Genomic DNA, 20,892 nt, shown 5'->3' with positions numbered 1-20,892 from the left:
TTCCTTGAGAGGATTCTTTTACCAGGTGGCTTTTGCATATCATTATCGAATGAATTTGCACAGATTGTTCCCCCTGCCCACAAACTATCATTGCAGAATCATGAAGCAGATTATTTAAAAAAAAACAAATGTCAACGTGCCTGATGATATTCTAAAATACTTCAGACAATAAGGTGTATTCCATCTCTCATCTACTGGATCTCTTCGCCCTAAAGTCCCAAGTTCTTGTGAATAAATTTGACATTTCCCTTTTTTGAAAACAAAATGACCAAATTTTTAAACTTGAGTTTTCAGTCACATTTTGCACAACATTGTATATATGCACATTTTATCAGAATTTTATCACACTGGTCAGATTGCAAGTTTTTGCAGCTCCCTCTAAAATGGCTGCTATATTCAGAACTTTAACAAAATTACAACAGTGTTCACTACAAAAGAGTGACTCAATATTTTAGAGTGATTTTATTGTAAATAAACCTGAAATGATTTTGTGAGGAAGAATATGCAATGTTCATTGTTATTTTGTTGGCTGACAAACGAAGGACAATAATAATAGGAATTCACCTGAATTGTGTACTATTGTTTTATTCCACGTGACTGTTCTGCCCAATTGCATGAACTTACATAGAATTACAGCATAGAAACAGGCTATTCGGCCCAATTGTTCTAGGCTGGTGTTTATACTCCACACAAGCCTCCTCCCACTCTAATTCTCGTTTCACCCTGCCCATATCACATAGCCTAATAAAATTAGAAGTAATTATATAAAGTTACCGCTAAAAGTTAAACAGAAACTAGGTTCATATCAATAAGTTGACATTGAGTTACAATGAAGTAATTTATTATGTTGGTTTGATGGCATCGTGAGCAAAGGGAATGGAGTTGAAGCCAGTGATAAAAGAAAGAGATCTGGGTGTTACTGTGCATCACTCTGCAAAGAATCATGACCAATACCAGGAAGCTACAGCTAAAGCAAACAGGGTTCTAGGTTGTAACCACAGGACAATCAACTGCAAAACAAAGCATACTATTTCAGTCAAGACAGTAGGTAGGCTTCAGTTAAAATAGTATGTTCAGTTTTAGTCTCTCCCTGGTGGGGGATATTGAGGCTTTGGAAACGGTGCAGTGGAGGGCAACTAGATTGGTACCTTAGTTACCCAGATAGGTTCAAATAAGCATAGACTCGGGTGATTTGATCGAGGTTTATAAAATGAAGGGACTACATTGTGTTTATGTGCAGCAATTATTTCAACTGGATAGGTTAGGGAGGATCAAAGGTCATGCTGACAAGTTATGTAAGGACAGAAGTAAGTTGGATGTTAGGCAGTTCTTCTTTTCCCAGAGAACAGTGGACCTGTGGAATGGCTCTGGGTGGGTAGGGTGTGTCTGTATCATGATGCAGAGGGCATCACAACTATATGGGACCGGTTAGATGGACCAGTGGGTCTTTTTCTGTGCGTCATTTTCGTATGTTTGTAAAGCTCGAGTGGTTACAAATGGTAGCACAACTCCACAGTGGAATTGCTACTCTTTATGACAAACAGTATTTTCCTTAATTTTGAAATGCTTCCTAATAAGTTTGTGAAATTACAGCTAGCATGAAGTAATAAAATCGGTTCAGATGTACAAGACCCTTGGCATTTTTGATTTCATCCTTTCAGAATACTAACTCTACCATCTTCTCATTACCGCATCTAACTGTTTCTTAAATAAGTTCAGTAATCCTGGCCTTGGCCACACTTACTGGCAACCAGTTCCAGCTATTGTTCACCCTATCTGTAACCTCATAGCCTGGTATATTCCTCACTCTACCATTACCAACAAGCCAGGGGATCAACCCTGATTCAATGAGGAGTGTAGAAGAGCATGCCAGGAGCAGCACCAGGCGTACCTAAAAATGAGGTGCCAACCTAGTGAAGCTACAACTCAGGACTACATGCATGCTAAAGAGCGGAAGCAACATGCTATAGACAGAGCTAAGTGATTGCATAACCAACGGATCAGATCAAAGCTCTGCAGTCCTGCCACATCCAGTCGTGAATGGGGGTGGACAATTAAACAACTAACGGGAGGAGGAGGCTCTGTAAACATCCCCATCCTCAACGATGGCAGAGTCCAGAACGTGAATGCAAAAGACAAGGCTGAAGCGTTTGCAACCATCTTCAGCCAGAAGTGCCGAGGAGATGATCCATCTCGGCCTCCTCCCGATATCCCCACCATCACAGAAGCCAGTCTTCAGCCAATTTGATTCACTCCACGTGATATCAAAGAAACGGCTGAGTGCACTGGATACAACAAAGGCTATGGGCCCTGACAACATCCCGGCTGAAGTGCTGAAGTCTTGTGCTCCAGAACTAGCCGCGCCTCTAGCCAAACTGTTCCAGTACTGCTACAATACTGGCATCTACCCGACAATGTGGAAAATTGCCCAGGTATGTCCTGTCCACAAAAAGCAGGACAAATCCAATCCGGCCAATTACCGCCCCATCAGTCTGCTCTCAATCATCAGCAAAGTGATGGAAGGTGTCGTCGACAGTGCTATCAAGCGGCACTTACTCACCAATAACCTGCTCACCGATGCTCAGTTCGGGTTCCGCCAGGACCACTCAGCTCCAGACCTCATTACAGCCTTGGTCCAAATATGGACAAAAGAGCTGAATTCCAGAGGTGAGGTGAGAGTGACTGCCCTTGACATCAAGGCAGCATTTGACCGAGCGTGGCACCAAGGAACCCTAGTAAAATTGAAGTCAATGGGAATCGGGGGAAAACTCTCCAGTGGCTGGAGTCATGCCTAGCACAAAGGAAGATGGCAGTCGTCGTTGGAGACCAATCATCTCAGCCCCACGGCATTGCTGCAGGAGTTCCTCAGGGCAGTGTCCTAGGCCCAACCATCTTCAGCTGCTTCATCGATGACCTTCCCTCCATCATAAGGTCAGAAATGGGGATGTTCGCTGATGATTGCACAGTGTTCAGTTCCATTCGCAACCCCTCAGATAATGAAGCAGTCCGTGCCCGCATGCAGCAAGACCTGGACAACATCCAGGCTTGGGCTGATAAATGGCAAGTAACATTCGCGCCAGACAAGTGCCAGGCAATGACCATCTCCAACAAGAGAGAGTCTAACCACCTTCCCTTGACACTCAACGGCATTACCATCGCCGAATCCCCCACCATTAACCAGAAACTTAACTGGACCAGCCATATAAATACTGTGGCTACAAGAGCAGGTCAGAGGCTGGGTATTCTGCGGCGAGTGACTCACCTCCTGACTCCCCAAAGCATGTACAAGGCACAAGTCAGGAGTGAGATGGAATACTCTCCGCTTGCCTGGATGAGTGCAGCTCCAACAACACTCAAGAAGCTCGACACCATCCAGGACAAAGCAGCCCGCTTGATTGGCACCCCATCCACCACCCTAAACATTCGCTCCCTTCACCGCTGGCACACTGTGGCTGCAGTGTGTAGCATCCACAGGATGCAATGCAGCAACTCGCCAAGGCTTTAACAGCACCTCCCAAACCCGCGACCTCTACCACCTAGAAGGACAAGGGTAGCAGGCACATGGGAACAACATCACTTGCACGTTCCCCTCCAAGTCACACACCATCCCAACTTAGAAATGTATCGCCATTCCTTCGTCGTCGCTGGGTCAAAATCCTGGAACTCCCTACCTAACAGCACTGTGGGAGAACCTTCACCACATGGACTGCAGCGGTTCAAGAAGGTGGCTCACCACCACCTTCTCAAGGGCAATTAGGGATGGGCAATAAATGCTGGCCTTGCCAGCAACACCCACATCCCATGAACGAATAAAAAAAAGTGAAGTAGAGGAAATGGTGTTGTTGAAAATGGTATTGGACCTAAAGCTTATGACAGCATGTAATTGGTACTGTATTATGACCAAATTCCCCCACCCCAAAACTGGTCTAAAGAACAAACTTGCATTTATATAGCATCTTTAATGATCTCAGGACGTCCCAAAGCGCTTTGCATCCAATGAAGTACTTTTGAAGTGTAGTCACTGTTGTACTGTAGGGAAATGCGGCAGCGCATTTGTGCACTGCAACGTCCTGGAAACAGCAATATGATAAACGGGCAGATAACCTGATTATCAGTAATGTTGTTTGAGGGATAAATATTGGCCAGGACACTGGGAGAACTCCCCTGCTCTTCTTCAAATAGTGCCATGGGATCTTTTACATCTATCTGGGGCCTCGGTTTAACATCTCAATCGAAAAACGGCATTTCCAACAGTGCAGTACTCCCTCAGTACTGAACCGGAGTGTCTGCCTAGATTTTGTGCTCAAGTCTCTGGAGTGGGGCTTGAACCCATGACTCAGAGGCAAGCGTGCTATTGAGCCAAGGCTGACATCAAAGTCTACAAAGAAATAAGCACGACACCATGCATTATGAGGTCTGATTGTTACTGTAAGCAGTCAATCTGGTGACTTCACATAGCTGTTTCTGTTTATTTTAAATGAACATTGACTACACAGATTATTTGTTTAAAATCACGCATCTGGCAGATACTATGCTGTTGCTGGGTTAAGAAAAAAAGCATTTGATGACTTAAATCTCAACATGATATCCAATATACCTTTAATTTAAAACAATAACAGTTTGCTGGTCAGAAATTGGTGAAAGGGAAAATCCAGTGGTGGAACCAGTTGGAGGTCATGACCCCTCCCCCAATCATTTTGAGGTCGGCCAATGCAGCTTTGGAGGTTCGCCTCCATTTCACTCCCAGGAACCTCTGTCAGGTTCAGCCTGCAAATCTGTGCAGTTCCCGGCATGGCTTTCAAACTAGATAAGTCGGTATTCTCCACTTCTCAGCTTGGACCCCTTCCTGCCAAGCTGGACAAATCTTGATTACGGCACCCACCCCCCCGCCTTCCCGAGCTCCGCCACTGGTGCAACCACATGATGCATTGCCACTTGTTATCTTCCCAAAAAATGTTGCAACAAAAAGACTTTGAAATAAGATGATATCATGACAGTACTGTTGCTCTGAAGAATTACTAAATCTCAGGTAATGCACATGCCAAATAAAATTTGTGGATGGATTTTCTATCCATATTATCATAATAAATAACTTATTTAAAGCCCACAACCATGTATTTTCTATATCACGTGGCTAAACAATAAAACAAAATTGCTTGTATAAATGCACAGATCTCACAGATTCAAAGATCATAGAACTCTGCATCAAGGTGCAACTTGAGAATTAGATTTTATGGTGTGCAGCTGCTAAAGATATGCATATTTTACAACAATTATGCAGCAATTATGCAAATAAACTAAGATATCACTTTCATCTTACCACTTCATACAAATCACTGTCCTTAAGACAGAAAAATAAAATACCCCAGCTCAGATGTTGCCATAGATGCGATCAATGCTACCTCGGGCTATTCAGAAGCTATACTTGAGTAAGTGGGGCCCATTTTCCTTCCCTTATCGACTACTACAACAACTTGCTTTTATATAGCACCGTTAACATAGAAAAAATATCTCAATGCACCTCACAGAGGCATGGTCAAATAAATGGATGCCAAGCCAAAGCAGGGAATATTAGAAGGGGTGACCAAAAGCTTGGTCAAAGAGATAGGTTTTAAAGAGGTTCTTAAAGAATGAAACAGAGGGGGTGAGGAAGGGAATTCCAGAGCATGGAGTGTAGGTGGCGAGATGGGGGGGGGGGGGGCAATGAAGAAAAGGGCAGAGTCAAAGGAATGGACAGTTTTGGGAGGAAAGTTAGGGATGGATGAGGTTACAGAGATAGATAAAGGTGAGGCCATGACTATGATCTGATCATTATTTGTGGCATTCGCCTTTTGGAAACGCCCAGGTGAAACTGTCAGTCAACCCGGTTTTGAGCTCTTGTTGCTAAGTCAATAGTTCAACATTCTCGCATTGCAGTTATGTATTTCCAACTAAACTATAACTTCTAGCAATGTGACAGCCTTACCTCTTTGTACGAAGCTGGGATCTATGGTGTCTTCACAATAGAAAGTTTTGAAGCACAGAGGAAGTTGGGTGACATCTTGAGGGAGCTTTTCCATTGCTTGCTGGAACATAACAGCTAGTTCTTGCAGTGCGCCCTTTAGATCTAAAGAGGTCACCGATGGCAACAGAAGACTTAGAGTCAATGAGATAACAGCACTTGACAGGGAACTTGACACAACCACCTCACAGTCAATTATAGAATCATCCAACTTCTTATTTATGTTGAAGGATTTCCTCTCACAGGGATCGTCCGTCAAGGCAATGACATGCCACTCCACTGCAGCACCTTTTGGCAGATGAGGGAACACGGCTACTACCAGTAGGCCAAAAATAGCCTCTGTCTCGCCATAAACTTCATCCTGTGAGTCATAATGAAAATATATTAGGATAATAAGTGCATGTCACACAAATCACAAGTTTGGAGCATTACTGGGAATTCTTAAGACTCCTGCAATCTGTGAACTAGAAATAAAAACCGTTTCCATGGTTGCTACCTTATCAATCAGGACATGGGTACCATTTCCCCACTGAGGAGGACTGACCAACATTTTCCAGCAGTACTACAGTTGCCATCAGAAAATGAATTCATAGAGTGCTCCTTTGCAAACCTTTTTGCATATGGCAAATTTAAAAACATGTGCTTGTAGAAGTCAAAAAATTAAAATAGCAGCAGTTATTTATGGCTGAGGCAGCCCCATGAACTTAGTACATCAACCCTATTCCAGAGAGTATAAAGATGGTGCCAAGCTCACTTCTGAAGACAGCTGAAAGCTCACGTGAAGAATGCCATTTGGACTCATGACAACCCTCATTAAAACTTCAACAAATGGACCAAATATAATCATAGCTTCGTCTTAAAAGCAAAAATGATATTTCATCAGAACATCTCTTTTTTCATGAGAAGTGTGGATTGCATATTTTAATTTTCAGTCTCTGGGCTCATAACTTAAGCATTTAATATTTTCCAAAGTTGTAGCAGTATCAACAAGTTGCTCCCAATATATAATTTTCTTCCAGCCTCGTTTTGTTCTGAACAGATTTACCCCAATGCATTTCCCCAATTGGTTGGAATTCAGACAAACTGATGAGCAGCATTAGAAATGGAGACAGAAATAGCTTGCATTTTGACTGGGCAAACATTCCTGGGTCAGGCACAGCCGGCACTAGGCCTAATACGGAGCTTCCCAGTACAATGTGATTAAATCCAATCCTACATGAGTAGTCCCTTCTCTCTGTAGCAGGACTGATTTCTCATTTTATGCATTCATATGCCTATATTGAGATTCCTGAGCTGATCCCATTATGCTAAATTTTGCCAATGGAATCTAATTTTCGGGGACCAGGATTAAAACATAAAACTTCACTTAATTAACTTCAGGTGCAGACTCCATGTTGGGCATGGGTCTGTAGGTGACAGGTGCCCTTTGATATCTCACTCAAGTGACCATTATTCATGTGCCAGCTTTGATAGAGTGTTGGCATGCTATTCAACTGCAAAAGGCATTAAAACCAAGCCTGATACTCTTGTCCTCATTTGATTACCACACGTCCAACAGTGATCGCTGATAGCGAACTAGGTGCAGAAGCACTGGGCAGCTTTCCCCTCCCTAACCCAAGAAAATAGAGGCAATTCCAAAGCTCTATTGCCATCCTGGCTGAGTTCCACTATCTCAGCACAGAGCAGGGATCAAAGGTGCAACTTTTTGATCCCTTTTGATACAAGAGCTTCTTTGTGCAATAAACTTAATCTCGTATCAATCATCGGGTCTACTGAAAAGTACAAGGGCTGAGGCAAAGTTAATTTACCAGTAGAACCATTTTGGAAGTTGAAACCTGTGGATGTTACTGCTGGGTATGTTAACATGAGAGTTACACAAAGAAAGTACCTATTGATGCACATTATGAAAGCATACTACACTGATGATGTCATTTTGAACTAATGACAGCAACTGCTGAAGACATTTCTGGGTTTTGCAAAGCAAACAACCAACATTAGCACAACCAAAGATACCCTCCACTGCTCACACTGCCTCTGTTCTCCTAGATACTATCCCAAAATTTTGCACATCACTTTTAAGAAAATACTATAGTTTAAAAATCAAACCCATCAGCCACACAATCTCCTGGGAGAGGCAAAAAAAGTAGGAATTTGGAAAATAAAAACTGGGAAATTCCTCTCCGACTCCTGAGGACAATTACGCAAGCTCCAGGAAACAGTAACAGTTACTTCTGGGCCCACCCCTCTTCTAAAAATGGAGACGTTTTCCACTCACAGGAACAACTTCTGCTCCTCTCTGAAGGCCTGTGGTGAATCTATTCCAGAGGTCACTGGGGGAGATTTGTATGTTGAATAGGCACGATATTGGCAAAGAGCCGGTGGCCTCCGCCCAACGCAGCAATCGAGAGGCCTGAACCACTCTCAGGTTCAGCCCTCATTAACGGTTTGTTGGTGAGCAGTGGGCACCAAACTGGTGCCCTGCTGAAGCTTGTAGGTTTCTTGCAGTGGAAAATTGGCCGGCTATAGCACACTGCCAGTCGACGGGTAAGGCCTGTTTGGGTGGAGGGAGGGGAATGCAGATGCCAGAGAGCATGAAAATGGGCCAGCAGTGGGCCAGAAGAGCACTCTTACTCCTCCTGGTCCCACATAAACATTAAAATTACAATAAAACTTACCTTTTTGGATAGGCTTCCAGTCGAACCTTTAAGGATCGACGATTAGGCTTCTCAACATTTGAAGAAATGGGGCTGGCATGCTGTGCATGCTCCGAGCGGCTTATTTTCGATTGGAATATTTTTGAAATTGCAGATTGTTAGTTTTCATTCCCACTTTTTGCATATTGGTTGGGACATTTCTTACAGCTTCAGTTGTGATTTATGTTTAATGAATATAAAATATAAGCCAATCTGAAGCAGGTATGACACAGAATTTTTCATACATGCTCAGTCTTAATATAAGCTATTGCTGTTTGACGTACTTTTTTTCTTACTTTAAGTGCCAGGCAATGACCATCTCCAACAAGAGAGAGTCTAACCACCTCCCCTTGACATTCAACGGCATTACCATCACCGAATAACCCACCATCAACATCCTGGGGATCACCATTAACCAGAAACTTAACTGGGCCAGCCATATAAATACTGTGGCTACAAGAGCAGGTCAGAGGCTGGGTATTCTGCGGCGAGTGACTCACCTCCTGACTCCCCAAAGCCTTTCCACCATCTACAAGGCACAAGTCAGTAGTGAGATGGAATACTCTCCACTTGCCTGGATGAGTGCAGCTCCAACAACACTCAAGAAGCTCGACTCCATCCAGGACAAAGCAGCCCGCTTGATTGGCACCCCATCCACCACCTTAAACATTCACTCCCTTCACCACCGGCGCACTGTGGCTGCAGTGTGTACCATCCACAGGATGCATTGCAGCAACTCGCCAAGGCTTCTTCGACAGCACCTCCCAAACCCACGACCTCTACCACCTAGAAGGACAAGAGCAGCAGGCACATGGGAACAACACCACCTGCACGTTCCCCTCCAAGTCACACATCATCCCGACTTGGAAATATATCGCCGTTCCTTCATCGTCGCTGGGTCAAAATCCTGGAACTCCCTTCCCAACAGCACTGTGGGAGAACCTTCACCACACGGACTGCAGCAGTTCAAGAAGGTGGCTCACCACCACCTTCTCAAGGGCAATTAGGGATGGGCAATAAATGCCGGCCTCGCCAGCGACGCCCACATCCCATGAACGAATAAAAAAAAATGAAAAGCAATAACTTGACTTGGTAAAAGATCACTTATTGTTATTTGCCTTTCATGTAGTGGACACACATATTTATCTGGATGATTTTTTAAAACTTATCATTAGATTAATAGACAAACACAGAAATCCAAGTCATTTTTAAAATTCTTTAAATTAGTTTCAGCAAAACAGCAGTAATCTGAATTATATACTATACTGCATCAATGAAGACTGCTCATGTTTGGATCTCCCAAATCATAGAAAAGGACTTCACATCCCACCACAGTAAGTTTCATGAAATTTCTCATCACAAACTACTTCGATTGTAATCTTTTCTCGTAAAAGCTTTAATCTAATAGTTGAGCGTTTTAAAACAAGTGTTAACCACAGTGACGTCACAGCAAGGGACCTAAATGTAACCCTCAACAAAAATTGGACCAGCCTTTGAAAATTGTTTTCCCACTTGGTGTATGCTGTCTTAAAACTGGACAGGAATGGAATCAACAAATTACCAAGTGAAAAAATAAACTGCACACGCATCAATAAGGGCACAACACTTATCCCTCTTTCAATTTACAGGATCAATTTTCATCCACTTGCACTTTGTGAGTGGTGCATAATAATAGGTTACACATACTCCATTTCACACCTCGGCTACTAAATTACTGTAAAGATTACCCATAGCATTTTTCCACAGTGAAATGCATCGCTGCTTGATTGTAGTGTACTGTTTAAATGAAAATCACCCTCACTTGTGGATTAAACGTTAGCAGAGACTAATTGTATATCAACAGCGAACAATCGCACAAGTATCCTTGTGTGAGGGATGGCAAAAATAGAAATGATTTTACCTCAAATTGCTAGCACTTCAGACACAATAACATTTCACAGAGAGCAGTTTGCTTTTGGTGTATTAGGTATGGCAGGGAAGCAGTGTACAGTTACCGACAGATAAATGTTGCATTAGCACTTACACGGGCAGACTATTCTCCTTCAGGAGACAAATTCTATCCTTGTCAATACTAATTCTACTCCAAGTGGTAGAAAACAGTTTGAAAAGATGAAAATTAGAGCTCTGTGCTGGAAAGAGCCATGCTCGCTCAAGCTTAAAGGCCATTTTGTTGGCCCAAGGTGCTGAGGTGCAGCTTGAAAACATTTCCACAACTTCCAGGTCAACCCATTCATTTACAGTAAACTTTTCTATTTTTTTTTATTCAACCTGTCACAGGTTTTAATGTCAATACCCTTCTGCTTAAACAGACTGATCCTCTAACAGCATCAACAATATTTTGTGTCGATATATTATAGAAAATATTTTAAAATACTGTGCAGCACTTTAACAGAAATTAATTCAACTGATTTTTTAAATGAATTTCTGTGCGAAAGAACAATGTTTCAACAGAAAAGTAAACAAATACAGTATTTCTACAAATTTCTTCAAAATGTATTTTTTGTGACAATGCCTCGACGAAAGTCATAAATGGTTTCTGATTTTCTCCATAATTTTAATCTTTTGCAATGCAGCAATTGTTTCTCCCCATTTTTCTCCTCTAGGCAAGTCAAATTACACCACAAATGTCCTCGAGCTAAAAGAGCAAGACAGACTGAGCCAGGGGCATCTCTGCTCGTGCTGTCAGCGCTACTCACTGGCTGGCCTGCAGGAGGCAGGATTCAGGATTCAACTGTAGCTAGCTGAAAATGTCTGTTTGCCCAGGTTATGATGTTGCAGTCTGACTGAGAATTGATGAAAATGTGCAAAGTTAAGGCAAACCAATTATAGTGACAGGTAGCCTGCAGACTCAAACTTGGCAATGATGGCTGCCAATTCACACAGGATAATTTTTCAAGGTCCAAACCAGCTCAATTGCTCAAGCTTGACTTGGCTGGTACTATAATTTTGTATTCTAAGGTTCACCTGGTCTTGCCTCTATTGGTCAAAATTACACTTCTACACAATATGACCTATGTCCAGCTGTGACTTGGATTTTTACAGATCATCACTGAATCCAATGTGAGGCCAAACTTGATTTAAATGGAATGAGATTTCAGACACTACACAAATTTTATTAGCATTTTACAACAGACAAGCTAAATCATCCTGAGTAAAGTTATTTTGTCACAATTAAAAGTACATACATAATTTCAAACATATTAAAACAAAAGAGGGATAATTTTCAATGTTGCCACCTGGGCAGTAACCTGGCAGAACGGATCACCCGCCCGTTGTAGATCGCACCCGATCCCTTTGGCTAGGTCACCACCCAGGTGGTGCAGTTGAAAATTACCCCCAACATCTGACAAATAACGTTCTATTTAACAATACTAAGATGGCATTTATTTTTGCCCAATTGTGTGAATCTTTCTGTGAGAATGCATTACCCTGAAGAATTCAGCATTAATGGGCTATTTGGCCTGGCTTGATGAGCTAATGCACTGCCTAACCTTCCTCATGAAAGGTTTAAATGATTGATCTATCTCCTTAAAGATTGCCCAGTGGAGGACTCTAGGGGCAAGTGTTCAACAATCTAATAATTTCACATTGTGGCCAGTCAGTGCAGCTCTATATCACTGCTAATATGAAGCAGATAAAAACTTCCCAGATGCCTCATTTTAATAATCAGTCATAAAGCCATACTTTGCAAGATATATAGTTGAAATTCATGTGTTATTGCCCAAGAAAGTAAGAAAATAAAAGCTGTGTGACTGCTGAAGTTTGCTTGAGGAAACCATGCAATACTGGCCATCAGGTGTTCTAAATAGAATAAAAATCTAACATTCTGTTTTGCGACACTAAAGGCAGGGGTTCAAAACTTACAAGATCCTTAAATCAGGCTTCTGTTGATGGTGAAAATCCACAGGATACATCTTTGAAAAGTTGAGGCTGGGAATTTTCTAACAGCCATTCCTGAGGGTGGAATTATAGGATCTTATGCAAGGGTCATATGGAGAAATTAGAAACTGTTCAATTTGTAGTCAGCTTAGCTTAATGCCCTACCTTGGAAAGTTATGCAGTTTAATGTATGCTGAGGAATTCCTAACCTCCCTCATTATTAGTTTGTCTAAGTATATTTTTGATTACTTTCCACCCGACAGCAACTTTGAAAAGAGGCAGTATAGACTGGGTGGGACGTGCAGTTAGGACAAGAAGACTATATCATTTAATTTGAGGATTTTTTCCCCAACACATCCCACGGTATTAACAGAAAGTTTCAACCTTTTTTATTTTGAGAGATCTATTCTAGGAAGTAGTATATATTGTGGCCTTCCTGCATGCTCCTGGTACAACCTAGATTTTCATGTATTTAACAGTTTTGTGACTTTTGAAAGTGAAGTGAGAGCACTTGTCAGAAGGCTTCTGCTTTTTGCCCAGTTAATCATATATCTCCATGATATTTATCACCTCCAGAAACTGCTGTTGACTGACATTGAGAATTTGTTGAGAGGAACTGGACAGCAGTGGGATACCGATCCATTTTAAGCTGCTATATTCCAATGGTTAGTGAAGACTTTCACTCCCATTATCAGAGGTTTCAAGACACACTAGGAACAGAAGCAAGGATATAGAGTGGCCTTCTCTGGTTCCTTTGCTGAGCTTGCAGAGGGAGTGATCCATTGGTCATCATGGAAATCTAAGATTCGGCATACAATGTCTGCATCCCTCATCAAAATACAGGACCAAACATAATACCTCCACTGATCGCACAAGGAATTCTACTCCACTCAACCAACTGTCTCTCCATGTGTAGGTACGTTTATTGCCCATCCCTAGTTGCCCTGGAGTGCTTTGATACAACTGAGTGGCTTGCTAGCCCACTTCACAGGGTGTGGGACCGGAGTTATATACAGGCCAGACAGGGTAAGGACAGTAGGTTTCCTTCCCTAAAGAACATTTGTAAACCAGTTGGGTTTCGACAGCAATCTGACAGCTTCATGGTCACTTTTACATACCACCAGTTTTTTATTTCCAGATTTAAAACAAAAACTGATTTCAAATTCTCAAACTGCCATGGTGGGATTTAGACTCAGGATTATTAGTCCAGGCCTTTGGGTTACTACTCCAGTAATATAACCATTACACTACCATACCATGTAAATTTTGGATAGCATGTGAATGAAATGGGCATATAATTCAAACAGATTTTATCCTTCTTTGGGAGAACAAAGCCCAAGTCAGACCACTTTCTAACACTAACCCTGTTGATTATTCTTCAGCAGCATGAGTGTCATTTTATCAATTGTCATAATTAGAATTTTGATGGGAAGACAACTCCAGTGATTTCCATGAACTCATAGCAGCCTTGCATTTTTGTAAAGTGAACAGTGCCTTCAACTCATTCTAATAAACCACAGCTGTAGAATGAGGGGTGATAAATACAAACTGATAAGAGGCAAATGCAGGACTGATGTCAGGAAGCACTTCGTGCAAAGACTGATTAATACCTGGAATGGTATTCCAGATAGGGTATTAGAGGTAAAAACTCAGTGTTTATTCAAGAGGCGGTTAGGTACTATGATGGTGGGGACTATAGATTTATGTGGAAAGATGAGCCAAATGGCTTCCCTTATCCGTACATACCTTTGTAATCTCTTTGGTATCAGACTGAACAGCTGAGGACATTTTGTTTTGTTCCTCTGGTGTACCCTCATGTATAAGAAAGCTTTTGTAACATTTGAAAAATTCAGCATTAATGATCATCGAGTTTGACAAGACTTCAAGGCCATTGGCCAGCTTTGCGTACACCTTTGATGCCTTCATACTGTGTTCTCACTCAAGTCATTTGCATTTGCCCTCCAGAAATTGAATCTTACGGAATTGTTCTTTCTTTCAGGCAAAGGCATAATAGATTATTCTTCCCCAAAACACTGCCTTCCATAGCAAAATAAAGATGTCGGAGGACTGGAGGATTGCAAATGTTATACCCTTGTTCAAAAAAAGGGGCTACTACAGGCCAGTCAGCCTAACACAGTGGTAGGGAAACTTTTAGAGACAATAATCAGGGACAAAATTAACTGGCATGTGGAAAAGTATCGGCTAATAAATGAAAGTCAGCACGGATTTGTAAAAAGAAAATCGTGTTGGTCTAACTTGATTGAGTTCTTTGATGAAGTGATGAAGAGGGTTGATGAGGATAGTGCAGTTGATGTGTATATGGACTTTCAAAAGGCATTTGATAAGGTACCACATAACAGACTTGTCAGCAAGGATTAAAGGGACAGTGGCAGCGTGGATACAAAATTGGCTAGGGGGCAGAAAGCAGAGAGTAGTGAACGGTTGTTTTTCAGACGGGAGGGAAGTGTTCCCCAGGGGTCAGTATTAGGACCACTGCTCTATTTTTTTTTATTCGTTCATGGGGTGTGGGCGTCGCTGGCAAGGCCAGCATTTATTGCCCATCCCCAATTGCCCTCGAGAAGGTGGTGGTGAGCCGCCTTCTTGAGCCGCTGCAGTCCGTGTGGTGAAGGTTCTCCCACAGTGCTGTTAGGAAGGGAGTTCCAGGATTTTGACCCAGCGACGATGATGGAACGGCGATATATTTCCAAGTTAGGATGGTGTGTGACTTGGAGGGGAACGTGCAGGTGGTGTTGTTCCCATGTGCCCGCTGCTCTTGTCCTTCTAGGTGGTAGAGATCGCGGGTTTGGGAGGTGCTGTCGAAGAAGCCTTGGTGAGTTGCTGCAGTGCATCCTGTGGATGGTACACACTGCAGCCACTGTGCGCCGGTGGTGAAGGGAGTGAATGTTTAGGGTGGTGGATGGGGTGCCAATCAAACGGGCTGCTTTGTCCTGGATGGTGTCGAGCTTCTTGAGTGTTGTTGGAGCTGCACTCATCCAGGCAAGTGGAGAGTATTCTATCACACTTCTGACTTGTGCCTTGTAGATGGTGGAAAGGCTTTGGGGAGTCAGGAGTAGAGCCACTTGCCGCAGAATACCCAGCCTCTGACCTGCTCTTGTAGCCACAGTATTTATATGGCCGGTCCAGTTAAGTTTCTGGTTAATGGTGACCCCCACGATGTTGATGGTGGGGGATTCGGCGATGGTAATGCTGTTGAATGTCAAGGGGAGGTGGTTAGACTCCCTCTTGTTGGAGATGGTCATTGCCTGGCACTTGTCTGGCGCGAATGTTACTTGCCATTTATCAGCCCAAGCCTGGATGTTGTCCAGGTCTTGCTGCATGTGGGCTCGGACTGCTTTATTATCTGAGGGGTTGCGAATGGAACTGAACACTGTGCAATCATCAGCAAACATCCCCATTTCTGACCTTATGATGGAGGGAAGGTCATTGATGAAGCAGCTGAAGATGGTTGGGCCTAGGACACTGCCCTGAGGAACTCCTGCAGCAATGTCTTGGGGCTGAGATGATTGGCCTCCAACAACCACTACCATCATCCTTTGTGCTAGGTATGACTCCAGCCACTGGAGAGTTTTCCCCCTGATTCCCATTGACTTCAATTTTACTAGGGCTCCTTAGTTGTTTAATTGTCCACCACCATTCATGACTGGATGTGGCAGGACTGCAGAGCTTTGATCTGATCCGTTGGTTGTGGAATCGCTTAGCTCTGTCTATAGCATGTTGTTTCTGCTGGTTAGCATGCATGTAGTCCTGTGTTATAGCTTCACCAGGTTGGCACCTCATTTTTAGGTACGCCTGGTGCTGCTCCTAGCATACTCTTGTACACTCCTCATTGAACCAGGGTTGATCCCCTGGCTTGTTGGTAATGGTAGAGTGAGGAATATGCTGGGCCATGAGGTTACAGATTATGCTGGAATACAATTCTGCTGCTGCTGATGGCCCACAGCGCCTCATGGATGCCCAGTTTTGAGCTGCTAGATCTGTTCTGAATCTGTCCCATTTAACATGGTGGTAATGCTACACAACACATTGGATGGTATCCTCAGTGCAAAGACGGGACTTCGTCTCCACAAGGGCTGTGCGGTGGTCACTCCGACCAATACTGTCATGGACAGATGCATTTGCGACAGGTAGATTGGTGAGGACAAGGTCAAGTAGGTTTTTCCCTCGTGTTGGTTCGCTCACCACCTGCCACAGGCCCAGTCTGGCAGCTATGTCCTTCAGGACTCGGCCAGCTCGGTCAGTAGTGGTGCTACCGAGCCACTCTTGGTGATGGACATTGAAGTCCCCCACCCAGAGTACATTCTGTGCCCTTGCCACCCTCAGTGCTTCCTCCAAGTGGTGCTCAACATGGAGGAGGACTGATTCATCAGCTGAGGGAGGACGGTAGGTGGTAATCAGCAGGAGGTTTCCTTGTCCATGTTTGACCTGATGCCATGAGATTTCATGGGGTCCAGAGTCAATGTTGAGGACTCCCAGGGCCACTCCCTCCTGACTGTATATCACTGTACCGCCACCTCTGGTCAGTCTGTCCTGCCGGTGGGACAGGACATACCCAGGAATGGTGATGGAAGGGTCTGGGACGTTGGCTGAAAGGTATGATTCTGTGAGTATGGCTATGTCAGGCTGTTGCTTGACTAGTCTGTGGGACAGCTCTCCCAATTTTGGCACAAGTCCCCAGATGTTAGTGAGGAGGACTTTGCAGGGTCGACTGGGCTTGGTTTGCCTTTGTCGTGTCCGGTGCCTCGTGGTCTGATACTGGGTGATCTGTCTGGTTTTATTCTTATTATGACTTTTGTTTCAAGTGAGATTGTACAACTGAGTGGCTTGCTAGGCCATTTCAGAGGGCAATTAAGAATCAACCACATTGCTGTGGGTCTGGAGTCACATACAGGCCAGAACGGGTAAGGACGGCAGGTTTCCTTCCCTAAAGGACATTAGTGAACCAGATGGTATTTGATATATATTAATGACCTGGACTTGGGTATAGAGGGTATAATTTCAAAGTATGCAGATGACATGAACTCAAAAATGTAGTAAACAATGTGGAGGATAGTAACAGACTTCAGGAGGACATAAACAGACTGGTGAAATGGGCAGATACATGGTAGATGAAATTTAACAGAGAAATATGAAGTGATGCATTTTGGTAGGAAGAATGAGAAGAGGTAATATAAGCAAAATGGTACAATTTTAAAGGGGGTGCAGGAACAGAGCGACCTGGGGGTGCATATACACAAATCTTTGAAGGTGGCAGGACAAGTTGAGCAGACTGTTAAAAAGCATGTGGGATCCTGGGCTTTTTTAATAGAGGCATAGAGTACAAAAGCAAGGAAGTTATGCTAAACCTTTATAAAACACTGGTTAGGCCTCAGCTGGAGTATTGTGTTCAATTCTGGGTACCACACTTTAGGAAGGATGTCAAGGCCTTAGAGAGGGTGCAGAAGAGGTTTACTAGAATAGTGTCAGAGATGAGAGACTTCAGTCACGTGGATAGACTGGATAAGCTGGGGTGGTTCTCCTTAGAACAGAGAAGGTTAAAAGGAGATTTGATCGAGATGTAAATAAGGAGAAACTGTTTCCAGTGGCAGAAGGGTCAGTAACCAGAGGGCAGAGATTTAAGGCGATCAGCAAAAGAGCCAGAGGCGACATGAGGAAGCTTTTTTTTTGCACAGTGAGTTGTAATGATCTGGAACGCACTGCCTGAAAGGGTGGTGGAAGCAGATTCAATAGTAACTTTCAAAAGGGAATTGGATAAATACTTGAAGGGGAAAAATTTAACAGGGCTATGGGGAAAGAACAGGAGAATGGGACTAATTGGATAGCTCTTTCAAAGAGCCGGCACAGGCACGATGGGCCAAATGGCCTCTTCCTGTGCTGTAACTACTATGATACTATGTCAGTTGAGACATTCATCAGAAAGAACTTCTTAGTCTTCTTCTGAAGATGACACACAATCACTCCTCCTGCATTGAACCTTGTACACCTGAAATCATGGGAGTAAGAGATTGACATTGTCTCAGATTGCTTTGTGACCTAGGTTACCCTATGCAACTGCATGCAGCAATATATTTGGTCAAGAAGCTAACCTACTTGAGAATACACATAATGTGAGATGGGGTAAAGAGAGCTAGTCTCTCTCCTTTATGAGCTTCCCAGGATCCACACATTAGACCAATCTTTCACACACTGCACCCTACCTGCAGGAATTGTCTCTCAAAATCACTTTGTCCTGTTACCTCCATCCCTGCCTTCAAAAGTTTCCTTAAAAACCCATCTCTTTGACTGCCTGCAATCTCTAAACCCCTCCTCCCCCCAGCCCCACCATTTCATTTTTCCTTCACATGTAGCTTTCCACCTTATTATAGGCTGTGAAACATTTTTTTTTATGAGGAAGGCTGTATAAATAAAAATTGTTGCTGTTTTAGTGGTACGCTCATCTCAGTCACAATGCTTGGCAATGGTTCATAACATTTCTGGCCAATGGTTACATCACCCAAGGTCATGTACATTATGGGATCCAGGGTAAATTTTAAATTCCCAACCCGCACAATAAAAAAGGACTATTAGAAAATAAGAAAAGGCACAGGCCATGCTCATGAAATATGTATCTGTCTCCCTGGTAGAGCAGAAATGTTGGCTACAGTAAAATCATTTTGATCCAGTCTGACATTGGCTACAGCTAATCTCTCCTCTGGGTTCCAAAATGAGGAAAGGGTTGCCAGAGGAAAGTACCTTTATAGAAGAATCACTATGTTCCTCGGTACTTTTGAGTTCCAGTTAACCACATCAACTACTTCTAGTTTCTCGGCAATTTGTCCCACAGTTTCTCTATTTGGTTTAAGCGCTTATAATGCAATAGGATGGTGTTGTACCATGACCTGTTTGGGCGTGACAATTTTTTTTTTTCCGTTGACTAGGATATTGATTTGTTTTCACAATATAATTTTGAAGTTTATTAGCTTGCATACAACTGCTGGCTGAATTTTACTCTGGGCTTTAAGCCAAGTTTGTTGTATGAATATTTCCTCCACGAGTCCATGCTTTTGCTGTGTCGTGCACTACAGTATAGTAACTTTTTTATTATACCTACTCCTCTTTCCCCCTTCAGTAACTTGTATAACCGAAGAGAATTGTGAAACTACACATAAAACCTCCTTCTACAAATAAAAATGAATCACAGACTATGGCTTCTGCTCCCCCTAATCTTCAGGGGACAACATCATCTCCACCCTCCCTGCTGTTCACTCTGATCTGGGTGGATTTTTCATGCAATCACTACCCATTTCTTTTGAAACAAGGTGACTCTAGTTGCTGTTAAATAAGGATTTAGCTCTAATACCCCCTTTACAATAACTGATCTTTGGAGAGGGGTGCTGTAACAATATGTGTGCACCACTCTACCTAATTGATATTGGCCATTTGGCCACTCTTTATAAGTCCATTGGGGTCAGTGCAGAAACATATGGTGGTAAATTTTAACTCCACAAACGGGCGGGTTGGGGGTGGGTGGGAAGGTAAAAATCATAAAAAAGTAAAACCCGACCCCCAACCAGCCTACTTCCAGTTTTAATAGAGGCGGGTTGAGGGGCAGGTGACCAACCCACTCTCAGGAGGCGGGTCAGTCAGTGAAAGCTTTTAAGGAGGCTGCAGGCCTCTATTTTAATCGGTTTTTTATTTTTAACTCTTGGGGGCTGGGATTCCCAGGCCTTCTGCTTCACGCCACGTAAGAGGAGGCGAGAAGGCCTGGATCAGGTAAGTTCCTTTCTTGTACTGCTTGTGGGCCAGGAGGAGGAGCAGGAGGATGAGTGTTTCCTCCAGGCCCAACAAGCCTACCTGCCGCGATCCCACACACCTGATCGACCGACCGAAATTGAAATTCACTCTTTGCATTTGGAAAAAGTGCCACCTATGGCAGGAGAAGTACATGTCTTCTGTTGATAGTGCTCCATTAAGGTAAAACCACCTTAAAGTGTGACAGATTGTGTCAAAGGCAAGGAAATATTAATCAAAGGATACATAAAGAACATCTACTTTTACAGGATTAGAGAATAAATGGGGAGATCCCTATTCCTTGCATTGTGAAGAGGCAGTTTTCCTTTGCAGTGATACAAAAGTGATAGAGTAACTTTGAAGGAGGTCCTGATCTGACTACGGAGGGCAGGAGGATGAAAGTGGTGGAGTGCTTGGATTGATTGAAACTTCAGGGCACTTTGTAAACTTACCCAGAGTTTCAAAAAATGTTTTGAGAGAACGTGAGCTCTAGCTCACACTCAAACCACTTCAAATTTACAGCACAGGAGG

At 43.2% G+C, this 20,892-nt stretch overlaps 1 protein-coding gene across 1 annotated transcript in view; it reads right to left on the bottom strand.

Moving 5' to 3' along the window:
• Nucleotides 1–20,892, bottom strand: part of dph6 (diphthamine biosynthesis 6) — a 223,797-nt gene that overhangs the window by 20,019 nt on the left and 182,886 nt on the right. The window contains exon 14 of the mRNA XM_067991381.1: nt 5,966–6,362. Coding sequence (XP_067847482.1) covers nt 5,966–6,362 — 397 coding nt within the window. The remainder of the gene's footprint in view (nt 1–5,965; nt 6,363–20,892) is intronic.

This window comes from Heptranchias perlo, chromosome 10 (genome assembly GCF_035084215.1).
Source record: "Heptranchias perlo isolate sHepPer1 chromosome 10, sHepPer1.hap1, whole genome shotgun sequence".
Classification (NCBI taxonomy): Eukaryota; Metazoa; Chordata; class Chondrichthyes; order Hexanchiformes; family Hexanchidae; genus Heptranchias; species Heptranchias perlo.
Note: the sequence above shows the minus strand (reverse complement) of the source record. Positions and strands in the feature narration are given on the sequence as shown.